At 50.3% G+C, this 12,236-nt stretch overlaps 1 protein-coding gene across 9 annotated transcripts in view; it reads left to right on the plus strand.

Annotated features, from left to right (window-relative positions):
- The window catches only part of PHACTR1 (phosphatase and actin regulator 1), a 558,131-nt gene extending 547,307 nt beyond the window's left edge, over positions 1-10,824 (plus strand). For all 9 annotated transcript variants that reach the window (XM_025444328.3, XM_025444326.3, XM_025444327.3 and 6 more), the window contains 4 exons: positions 470-531; positions 4,281-4,421; positions 6,516-6,592; positions 7,461-10,824. In XM_025444328.3, the coding sequence (XP_025300113.1) occupies positions 470-531; positions 4,281-4,421; positions 6,516-6,592; positions 7,461-7,476 (296 nt within the window). In that variant the 3' untranslated portion in view covers positions 7,477-10,824. The remainder of the gene's footprint in view (positions 1-469; positions 532-4,280; positions 4,422-6,515; positions 6,593-7,460) is intronic.
- The last annotated feature ends 1,412 nt before the right edge of the window (positions 10,825-12,236 follow it).

The raw sequence follows: 12,236 nt of genomic DNA on the forward strand, positions 1-12,236 counted from the left end.
GGGCCGCCTCCTGTTTCGGCGGAGTGGCAGGTGCCCCCGCAGGCCACCTTCTGTCCGGTCCTCACCGAGCGAGCGCCAGACCCGAGGCCACGTGCCCGCGAGCCCCCGTCGGGCGCTGGGGGGCCCACGGCAGAGTGGAGCGGGCCCCCGGGTCTCGTCCAGAGCAGGGAGCCTGACCTCTCTCCCCAGATGCTCGGCCCCACTGACAGCGGTTGTAGGACCTTGCAGGGCCCTTGCAGGACCCACCCCCCTTGCCTTGCACCCACTTCTCAGCCCGCCTGTCTGCCTGGGGACTCGACCGCCCCCCTCCACGTGGCCCAGGAAAGGGAGTGAGGAGGCCCGCCAGCCAGCGCACCCTCCGTGGAGACAAGGGGCGGTTGGGAGAGCACCCCGAGCGGATGGTCGCAGGATTCGCCTGCGTGCGACTCGGTTTCCCAAAATCAGGGGCGTTCTTCGATGTTTCTTGCAGCTCGGAATGAACAGGAAGAACAAGAGGAGAAAAGAGAGATCAAGAGGAGGCTAACCCGCAAGGTGAGCGGCTTTGCCCTGGGGCTGGGGGGGGAGAGCGCGGGGCCCACGGGACCGGTCAGGCGCTCCCACCGTCCTGCTCCTTGGCCCCGAGAGCGAGCGGCTCTCTGGACCCCACACGGCCTCTCCCGGGGACAGTGGGCAGCTCCGTCTCATGCCCCTCAGTCCTTTCGGCGGGTCACATCGTGCTGCTTGATTTTTTTTGTGACACGCCCCCCTCCCCCACCCAAAGCAACTTAATGTCAGGTGCATCATATGTCAGTTAACCGCGAATATTTTGTTTTTTAAAAATTCACCAAATTCGCTAAAAGTTCACCTCACTGAGCACTGGAAATGCATTCTTAGAATCAGCAATGCAAATATAATGCACTTATGTGCTGTGACCCCGGGAGAGGAAATCTCCCTTGCCCCCCGCCCCCCATACTATTCCTTACCTATTCACTGAGAACTCATTGACTTCATTAGGCCAAGTCCAGCGCGAATTACTGAATTAGGAAAATGCCGAAAGTACTGAACAATTTACTGAAGGTGTTGGAAAAGCAGATAAAATCTTATAAAGCCAGAATTTTTATGTATGTTTAACCCCTAAAATAGACGGGTTGGCCACGCAAAGTAGACCCAAATGGATCCAATTCTGTATGAGTGGCCTAATAACAGACTCTTATTTGAAGCTATTCTTGGATGGCGTTGACACATTTAATTAATTGATAGCACACAAAAAACAATACTACATTCTGTGTTTTTAATCAGCCTCCTACAGTGACCGTCTTGAGAGAAAGATACTCAAATCTTAGAGACAGTTAAGAGACCCATTAAAATTAATTTTTAAAGGTTTATTAATGGGTTTTTCTCCCTAGAAATATTATATGAAGGAAGAAATTCAGAGATCCTAAAACATGCCCTACAACTATTAGGGTGATGATTTGTGTTTCTTGGCACTTACTCTCACTTGGAACATCCCATACATCTGGTGACAAACCCAGTGCCCCCCCAGTTATAAGGAGTAGGACAAACAAGTGCGTGAAAGGCCAGATGATGGTGGCATCCCCCTGGACTGGCTCCTCTTCCTCCCCATTAGCTCTCCTTCCTTCCCCCCAAGAAAACTGCCTGATAATTTTTGCATCTGCCCTCCCTGGGGCTGGCATGGAGGATGAAAAATAATGACTTTAAGGAAAGGGAGAGTGCTTTTAAGGGAGAGGCTGGAAGGAGCTTTTCCATCTGGTTTTGCCGACAGAGATGTGAGCCTGCCGGTAGGTCGGGACTTCATATGGCCTCCTGGCCCTGGGCGGGTCCTTTCCCTCTGGAGCCTTGAGTACAGCAAGACCAGATGCCAGTGGTTGTGGCTGCATTTCAGTTATCTGCAGTCAGAGGTTTTCCATCTAATTTTAATGTACTAGTGAGAACAGTGGAACCCAGGAGCTGATGCAGATAGCAACAGACCAGTCTTATTCTTCAACCAAGCTGAGACTAACTTAAAAATTATATGCTCCGTCTTTTAGGTAGGAAATGCTGGCCTCCGCTTTTCAAAAAAAAAAAAAAATGCTAGCTAGCTAAATGGATGGATGGGAAGAATGAAAGAGAGACAGAAAGATGGAGGCGAGGAGGGGACATGCACTTGGGTCAAGTTGTATTGATAGTGGGAATCGGGTCTTAAGTAGCTTACTCTTCAGTATTTGGTTGCAAATGATATTTCTGCTGTAGGTTAAAATGCAATGCTACCGACCCCTGCTCCCTACCCCTGCTGCTGGCCCACCATCCCCAGAAACCTTACTTTGGCCACAAAAATTATGTCTTCACCCTCTAAGGAGGGAGCCCAGGTTTATGTACCCCGAGGAGCCAGGAGCACAAGCCCAAGCTCCCAGGGGAGAGTCCGGAGTGGTTGGTTGGTTGGTTGGTTGGTTGGTTGGTTGGTTGGCTCCACAGCCCCCGAGACTCGCCCAGTGGAAGAAGTTGGTGCCTTCACTCCCTCCCTCCCTCAGCACACTTGGGTGCAATGCCTTGTTGATTTGCAGAGATGGTGCCTAACGTCTCCATGGAATTCAGGCATGAAAAATAGTCACTGACCTTTAGATCTAACATTTAGTTTCCTGTTCACTCCAGATTTCTGCTGTTAAGTCTATTCGTAAAATATCCAGATCATGATTTCCAGAAATAAAAACTAGAAATTCCATGTTTAACCTTTCTCTGGTCATGGTGTATTTAGAAATTAACACCATTTGTCCAACACCCCGTGGTAAATCTTGCTAGTCCTAAGAAATACCAAAGGATTTTGGGTGGGAGGGGTATGGAAACAGCATATGTCTGTATGTATTTTAATGATAGTACAAAAGCTCCCTGAACTCACATTTTAGAGAATGCATTTTCGATTCAGGACGGACCCATAAAGCCTGGGACACCTATGGTTTCCTGGGACAGGCCAGCACTGCTGCCAGAAGGTCCTGTCCTAGGAAAGCTAGGGTCGTCTCAGCACAGACTGGAATCACTTAAACTCAGGGAGCCACACGTTGTCCAGGCGAGTAGGCTGGTGCCACAGCCCCTGAGGCCTCTGGTCCCCAGATCTCCCCACCACCGGCCAGGAGGGAGCGGCACGCTGCTCTGGCCCTATCTGGAACCTCACCATGCCCAGCTCCATTCTGTCCAATACCAGCCTGGCAGTCATCGAACCCTGCTTGGGGTTAGATCTAACCATCTAACCACTGTCGGCCAGCCGGCAGCAAGCTGGAGCGCTCTGGCACCAGCTGGGGGTACAGGGCAGCTGCAGGAGACAGAGTCAAAAAGCCAGGGTGGTTTGGATTCACTTGTGGGTGTTTGTTTCATGCACCTTTGCGGTGAAGATTGTATCTGACTGCGTTTTCTATTAATAGAAGTAAATACAGTCTAGGGCTTAGAGGAAAAATTGCTTTTAAATAACATGAATAGACGGTCTCCTAAAGAATGAGCGACAGTGTTGCTCCAGGAGAAAAACCGAGTGGCAGGAAATGATAATAGAAACATCACTCTTGTGCCATTTAAGTAAAAGTCAGGGTGTTGGTGACTAGGACCCAGAGGGGGCTCCGTCCCTGTGAATTCTCCTCCTCCTCCTCCTCACACCCCTTCCCACAGACCCATCCCGTAGGCCTGTCCTCCCGCTTCCCTGGCAGAAACCAAGCCCAGCTCTACATTTGTGGACTGGCTTTTCTTTGGAACTCCCTGACCGGCAGGGTCTCCTCTGACCTCCTAACCATCCCTGCATACCCTGACTTTGCATATTATTTGCATATACACCTTTTTTGCATCTAAGACACACACACACACACACACTTAAAATGATTTACACACCCATCCTGCAGAGCACACTCAATTTGACACATGGATGTGGACTTACAAAACCTAAATGAGATAGAAGCACAATGGAAGGTGCCTGTCACCCACGGGGAGAAGTAGCACAGGTGTGGGAAAATCCACATCCACGCACACAGAGGAGCTGCGTGCGAGGGGACACTGCAGTGTCATAAAGAGCCGCAGGCTGTCTATCTGGAGAAACCTGTAGATAGCTCCAGGGGCAATGAAGCTCTGTCTCGGAGTCCTGGCAAAGGCCCAGGTCCAGGAGTCAGAAGCCCTAGGTACCCCCCCCACCGCCCCCAGGGCCCTGCCCTCTCACTCTGTGTGTCGCATGTTGGTGCCTCTCACCTCGCCCGCCCGTAAATTCACAGACTGACCCGGCAGCCTCAACTCCTCCGGCTGACGGGGTCTGTCTCTCTCCTCCCCTGCAGCTCAGCCAAAGACCCACAGTGGAAGAACTTAGAGAAAGAAAGATCCTCATCCGTTTCAGCGACTATGTGGAGGTGGCTGATGCTCAGGACTATGACCGCAGGGCCGATAAGCCGTGGACCCGCCTCACCGCTGCCGACAAAGTAAGCAGAGGGCCCGGGGTGGGGTGGGGGGGGGTCCTCATGCCTCAGTTGGCCCCTATGTCACAGACAGCTGCGAAGCTGAGGTCACGGTGTCAGTAATGGGGGTGCCGCAGGGCTGCGGGGCCTGCCTGCCGAGCCAAGGGCGCTGTGTCCCCAAACCTCACCCCTGGGCTCCAGATACTCTGCAGGGAGGTCACTGAATTAACTCTTCACGGCTGCAGAGAAGGCGCGAGACAGTCACAGATATGCTACATGACAGCGGGAGGACAGGCAGTGTGGAGGCTGTGCCCAGAGGAACAGAATAGCCCCTGTATGGGCACGCAACTGCTCACGGGCGCCAGGCTCCACACCTATTGTGGACCTTTGGTGAGCAGGACACTGTCCTCGGAGCAGGGTTCAAAAAACCACAAAGAGACAAACTCACTCTGTAAATTATTATAACCTGATGGTAGAAACGGGACACAGATCACAGAGACCGCGAAACCTGCCTCGCTACACTAAACACTCATCCATTTGAAAAACAAATAATCTGAAGTTGAGTTTGTTTTATAGGAAATGCAGGGAGGCAAAAGATTCATCATTCTTGGGGCACTGGGGTGCCTCAGTTGGTTAGGTGTCTGACTCTTGATCTCAGCTCAGGTCTTGATCTCGGGGTCATGGGTTCAAGCCCTCCCTCTACTTAGAGAGAGAGACCTCATTCTTACTTGTCCACTGGACCATGTATCAAAATGAACCTCTGCTTTGTAATCCTTTGTGACTCTAGTCCGGTCACCATGAGGGACTAACAAAAAAGTCTAAATTAATGACTATGTCCCATGTGCAAGTTAACAGTGGGAGGAGTCTGGGGTACACTGGGGGCCTTCTCTTAAAGAGTCCTGCCCATGAATTCCCAGGGCCAGTGTTGTTCTTATATGAACCACAGGGCGAGGTCATCTACAGCTCAGTCTCCGGCCTGACCAAGTGCAGGCAGTGTGAACGCAGGGAAGCTGTTGCACTCGAGAAGGAACGATGGGGCCAGAGGCAGACAGACTTTCCAGAGGTGCTTCCCACATGCTGGGTCCACCCCACAGGTCCTAACGAACGGAAACCGCTGCCCCCTCTTAAACACAGCACTCCCCTCTTCCCTGTGCAGGCATCCGTGGGGTTGACCCGGGGAACGGCAGCACCATCCACCACACATACACACGGTTGTGTCACATACACAGGAACGCAGGAAGGGGCCCTGGCCCTTGTTGCCTTTTGTTCCTGCTCTGATGACAGGGTGCTGGCTTACCAAGGATGAGGGATCAGCAAAAGTGGAGGGAAAGCACAGCATGTCTCCACACACACACGTGCTGAAACTGTGAGCAGCAGGGAACTCTCTAGTTCCTCACAGGCCGTTGTGGCAGAGGAACAGGAAGCGGTGGCTCAGGCTGATAAACAGGCACAGAGGCCGTGTGTGCCGCCTCTCTTGAGGGGGAGCCACACTGATCCTACCTGAGGAATTTCAGCCCCCAAGGAAGAAGTGAGGTTTCCTCCAATGCCAAACCTCCTATCCCGTCCATCCTCACCAGTCCTTGCGGTGTGATTGCCTGACTCTCCTCTTGGCCACCGCACATCTGTGGACAGTGCTGGGAGGAGGCGGCCATCCACACATGGCACAGCCACCTTAGAGTCAATGGAGCTGTCAACGAGTGGGGGCTTTATACATCACAGGATGGCGCAATCACCCACCCCTTCTAGAAGGATCCATCGTGAGGCATCACCCTGCCCATGGTGAGCTCAGATCATTTCCCCAGGGAAGATGAGAGGTTGACATTTAAAGCCCCAAGGAGTGTGCGGCAGATCTGTGTGGGCTGTGGCTGCCTAGACAGCAGTGCTCCATAGAGACAGGAAGACAACACTTGGGGCAACATGCCATGTACCACCATTTACAATTTACATTTAGTGGGAGGGGGATCCTTAGTAGGTTCTGGGTGATTTTTTTTCCCCTCCCCATGAGAGAATTCATGTTACGTACTTTGTCGAACGGCTTTGTCGAAGAACACAGAAAATAGAGGTGAACTCCTTTCCATCTGCCTCTTCTGCATGTTCACGGGATTCTCTCTATTCCAGGCTGCCATTCGAAAGGAGCTCAATGAATTTAAAAGCACTGAAATGGAAGTTCATGAATTGAGTAGACATTTAACAAGGTTAGTGTACCAAGCAGTTATTTTCCCTTCCCCCTCCCCAAAACTGTAATATTTGCTTCCAGACGAAACTATCCCATCTGCTTCTGGATCACAGGTTGGGTGGCAGGTGTGGCGCAAAAGAAGGTAAGAGGTCAGTGTGAAGTTCCCCTACGGTTACCGAAGCTCAGGGAAGGAGCATTACAGCCCAGGCTAAATGGGACCTTCTGGAAGCCTAGTTTTTAAATTATCCAAACTAAAGATCTGATTAAAGATCTGATAAGTACTGAGCCACCAATGATGCCAGAGTGGGTTTCTATGGAGACAAGCTGAGAAGTCAAGACCAGTGACAGTTTACAAGCTCGGCCCAAGCCAAACCTGGGCAGAAATACCAAATCCACACGGGACTTCCAAGGTGGAGGTTCCCTCCTATGATTCCAGACTGAAGCATAGAGAGATTTAAGGGGCTGATATAAAGTCACATGGCTAGTTAGCAACAGAGACATCGACTTAATTCTTAGGACCTGTACTCACTGGTGAACGTCTTAGAGAAACAGGACGTACCAATTCTATAGTGCGTGGACTCGGAGACACAGGTCAGGTGCTATACCTGGCTGCTGAGTCCAAGCTGAGAGCATGGGCTGAGGGCCAGCAGGGCCATCCGGTTTGACCCCCAGGAGCTCCACATTAGACCATCCCAAAATCAAAGGTGAATCCCATGGGGCTCAAGGACCTGAGAAGTTCTGTAGAGATGTGCCTTTTCGTGGAGGTTAAACCAGATTCACCTTGGCACTTGTCAGCAGTGGGGAATCTGATGATGGGAAGCTTGGATGGGGGGAGTCTGGCACCTTTGGCAGCCCCTTGGTCTTGATTTAATTATTTGTTTTTCTAGGTTTCACCGACCTTAACAGTCCAATTCCTCTTGAGTGCTATGCTGTCTTCAAAACATAAATTTATAAGAACCATAAGTGCTGGTATTTATTCACTTCCCCATTATGATGTAAATCTTCTGAACTGCCTTTTTTAAAAAGAAGAAGAAGAAAAATAAAAGGAAACATGATCAGGATTCTCTTTGCGAAAACGCGATGGTCACCGCTCCATGATCAGAGCTGCTGGCACCACCGCTGATACGGAGGGCACCGGCAGACCAGACTGAAGGCTTCCCAGCGCTCGGAGCGGGCCCGGTCCTCTCCAGCCAGGCCCGGCAGGCCAACCTCATTTAGGCTCATTTAGGCCCCAGCCAAGCTCTTCTCCTAAAGTGTGTGTCACCGGGGTCCAAAGAAAGCCGAAAAAGTGCGTTTGGCCTGGATATGACTGTGCAAAGCAAGTGGTCTTGTAGGCCTTCTAGACTCGGCCAGACACACTGGCTCCAGGCGCGGCATTGGGCTCGGGGGCCTCTTAGGAGGAGGATGCTGAAAGGGAGCACTGTCCTCAGTTGCCCCTGTCCTTCCTCTCCCTCTAGCCATCATCCATACGGTGAATGAAAGGGAAGGTGCTTTTCTGGGGGCATCTGTGGTTGACCTTTGGTCCCAAGAACGTGTGCTCCTGGCATGAGTACCTGTCGTGTCCCCGCAGACTGAGCTGAGCTGCCTTCCAGGGAGCTCTGGTTTAGAAGGGAAAGCTGTCATCTGCTCAGTTCAAATTAATTGACCCGTCTGTGTCCAAAAAGCCAAATGTCACGGGTGATCTTACGCGCACAGCCACGGCTGTGGTACTTCTGTGGTATTCGTGCATCCGAGTGTAAGGACCCTGTTGAGGACAGAAAGGCTGGGGTAAGAAACTGCTTGGCTGACGTTCTTCATTTTCTCCGCGCACCCCGGGGTGAGTGACTGTGTGGAATGGAAGTTAACAAACAGCCTCTGAGTATAGGACCAATGCATGCAAGCCAGAAACCAGTCCTGAAAGGCTGGCTGTCCAGTCACTGAGGGACTGGTACTCCAGAACCACTTGATGGCCTTCTAGTCTCCTTTCTTTGCACTGAAGAGTATCCGTGGAGGAGCTTCAGGGTTTGGCATATGCCAGAATCGTGCAAACACCAGCCACGCCTGCTCATGCTGTACCTTCCTGCTCCTATCCGGAGAGAATCCTTCCTCTCCCTCATGGTGCTGGTAAGACTGATTGGAGATGTCTCTCCCACTGTCCCATTCACTTGGGACCACAGGAAGGCAGTGCTCTTCTGACAGAGGGACAACAGGGATAAGGATGTGCGGTGAGAGGAAGGACAGCCCCCAAGCCCTAACAACTCTCTTGAGGCCCATTGCAGCTTCTTCTGTTTTCCTTCCTAACAGACCTCATAGGGCCCTCAGGCACACAGCTCTGCCTGGCTTTCTGTTATGGTCTCACCGTTACCACCACTTCTCTGGGTAATGGCTCACTCCCCTCCACACGTGCCCAAGAGTCAGAGAGATGCCAGATTGGCCATCACAAAAAGGAGTTAAGCGGCTCCCACCCCAAAACGTGTGGAAAGCGTTACTCTGGGGAGGCACACCCATCAGTGAGGCCATTTAATTTTCGGCAGGCGTTAACAGCTCCTCTGGCCAGCATTAATCCAGGACCTGGGCATATTTTGGGGGGAGCTCAGGGCAGTTCTTTAGGCAGTGCCCACTAGCCGTTGCAAAGCTGTCGTGCGCTTTTCTCCTGCCATCTGGAGTGAGCACGCCACTGCCCAGCCCAAGGAGGGCCGCCATCACTAGATCCTTTTTTTTTTCTTTGAATGTTGAATCTGAATAGTTAACTGTCGTGGGAAGGTATATTGTTCAGGGAAAACGTGGTCGGGATTTCAGTGTGGCTGTGTAAACACAGTCTTCCCGAAAGGCTTACTGACGTTTGAATGTGCAAATGGTATGACGAAAGATGTAGGGCTCTTTCGTTTGACTTCTTTACGGCAGGCACGTGTTCCAGGCAGAGGTGCCTGCCTTGCCAGGATTTGAGTCGGAGCTTTCTGTGACTCCCAGCTGTCTTCGTGTGGCTCACAGGGCCCTGGCACGGTGGTCGGGCCTTCCCTGGGCCCAGGAGCGAGTCCTATGGGAACTCATTCCATTGCCTGGACTCCTCCTCTGAAGGCCAATGGCTTCTCTGCTGGCTTCGGTTCTGGGGCCTCTGAAGCCCTGGGAACATGACGCCCAATTCAGTTTCCCTGCAGCCAGCCAGCAGCCCAGGTATCCTGCCCAAAGTGCAGTCCACTTTGAGCATGGAAGATATGGAACACAATTTCCACTTCCATTCCTGCAGAGCACCCTTTTTGAAAAGTCAGTTGCAGGAATTAGGGGTGAACCTTCCACACCCCAGAAATCTCACTTACCATCCAAGTGGGCTATTTCAAGCCCACTTTAGGGGGCTCAGCAATCTCAGTGGACCACAGGATGGGGCCTCTGTCTCTTTCCTTCCGTGAACTCTTGAGGTCTTTAGAGAAATCTATCCACATTTCTTTATTGCCATATTGTTAGGACAACTGGAAGAAGTTACAAATAAAAAAAAAAAAGTGAGATGGGCTAGGTGGTTTTAAAATGCATCCATTTTCTGAAAAAGCTGCAGTTCTCAAAGGTCTTGTACGTATACATTCCCAGTTGAGCCTTTTGTCATTTGGATTAGCGTGAGAGGAACAATGTGAAATTTCGCAAATCAAAAGGTTTCCCTCCCAAAATCAGACATTGCCCCAACTTCCCCACCACCATCTGTGACAGAAAGGACTGCCATTGGCCTACTTGCTCTTTCAAAATTGCTATCTATTCCTCTCCAAAGGCCCTCAAAGCCCTGTAAAACTTTTAAAACTTTAGCCTTTATGTCAAATTAGAGAAACCAAACAATGTGATGGTAGATGTGATAAAAACCTGAGTTTATTTTTTCTCCCGCTTATGAACGTGTATTTATATTTGCCGAATGAATATCGTGGTGTGTGCTTCGGTGAATGGGATTTCAGGCTCTCCCCGTGCACAGCCAGTGGGTGAAGGTCACCTTAGATGACTTTTTCTTCCCATCTGTCTGTTAATCCCCAAACCAGTTGCTTTTTCCAGTTGCTTCCCGGGTGTCTGTACATAGTTTGTCTGTGTATAGGAGCGCTCTCCTGTGTTCTAATTTAACAGATGATGGCTGTATGAGGAAGACAATGTAAATAGAATACAAATTAAACTGGATCTCTATGGCCTAGGTTTTGTACATACAGAAACTGCATGGTATTTAAATTATTGTTTGTCTCTGATGATGTATGCAGTTTCTTTAAAAACAAACCAAAAAAAAAAAAAAGTCTAAAAAAATTTCCTCGACTCCTGTGTGTTTTATCAACCACTGAAAACACTTTCAAGACTGGGTTTGGGAGGAAGGCAGGTCTGTTCATCAGCAAACAGAGTTATGGAGATGGAAAACCACTTCGTGTATCAGGTATTATTGGGGGGAAGGATGGCTGTACATAAATTAGCTTTCTAGGACTAAGATGTAGCACCCAACTGTCTGTTCTTTAATAATCTAGGAATAACGAATATAAGTTAACTTGTTAAATCCCTCAGAGCATCTCTGTAATATGTGATATCAGATAGCTTTGTATAGCAGCAATGCCTTGGGGAGCCAGTGGGGTGTCACTGCCCCAAAGCAAAAGTCCCAAACTACTTTGCTTTTGAGTACTTACCTCTGTCTCCAGGAGAAGTCTTGAGTATTTGCCCTGTAAAGCTAAGAGCTTTATCACTTATCTTTCTGGTTCTAACTTGTCTCTTGGAAGGTTCTGGAGGGAAGGAAGAGGGACCTCAGTGCTTTCTGGCTACATTTTAGGTGGGTAAGGTTACTAGATATCATATGCTCAGTCTGCCAGATGCCAACTCAGTAAGTCTAGGTGGTCCTGAGATTTCTGCATTTCTAGCTAGCTCTCAGGACACACTGATGTTGGAATCCAGGAATCATGCTTCTGAGTAGCAAGGTGTGGAACAAAGGGAGCTGCTCTTCCTTCTCCTGGGAATGTCCAGCCTCAGAAGGTTGGACTGACCATATGCTCTACTTACTTCTTTGCTAAGCAACAGCTGCAAAGCCGCCATTGGATGTTAGCCTTCTGCATCACTGCACCAGCTCTCACCTGTACTAGCCGCAGGGCTCCTGGCGCAGGAGTGGCAGCAGCAGAGAGGGCTGGCATTTACAGAAAGGGTTTCAGGTTTCAGACTGAAAGCTTTGCCCCCATTCTGCCCTCTGCTCCCCTCCAGAGCTCTCTGACTTTGATACATCTAATTGGCAGAACAGGACTACAGTTATCCCAGGGAGTGAAAGACCTATAAAGAAAAGCTTTGGTAACACCCCCAACAGGCTCTGCCCTGCAAGAGGGAAGGAAACTGACCACCATCTTGAGGGAGCCCTTTCTGAAGTAAACAAAGGTTGTGGCTACACATTCCCGATAGATAGAGGTGGCCAGTACACCCATCAGATCTGTTTCGTCATCCTAGGACAGACAAGTGGTGGCTGTGTCACAACCCGTAACTGGGCAATTTGGCTGAGTCACTTCTCAGGGCTTCACCTTTCTCATCTCACCAATGAGAACACAGATATCCTGTGCTATCCTTTAGGGCATCAGCTTTCTATGACTTGGGCTTACCTGAATTTTAAAACACTAAGCCCTTAGGAGAGAGCTTTAGATAAGTCCTGCCAGGGCACTCTCTTGAAAAACAGTGTGGATTCCTCTTTTTCAGACCAC

This window comes from Canis lupus, chromosome 35 (genome assembly GCF_003254725.2).
Source record: "Canis lupus dingo isolate Sandy chromosome 35, ASM325472v2, whole genome shotgun sequence".
Classification (NCBI taxonomy): Eukaryota; Metazoa; Chordata; class Mammalia; order Carnivora; family Canidae; genus Canis; species Canis lupus.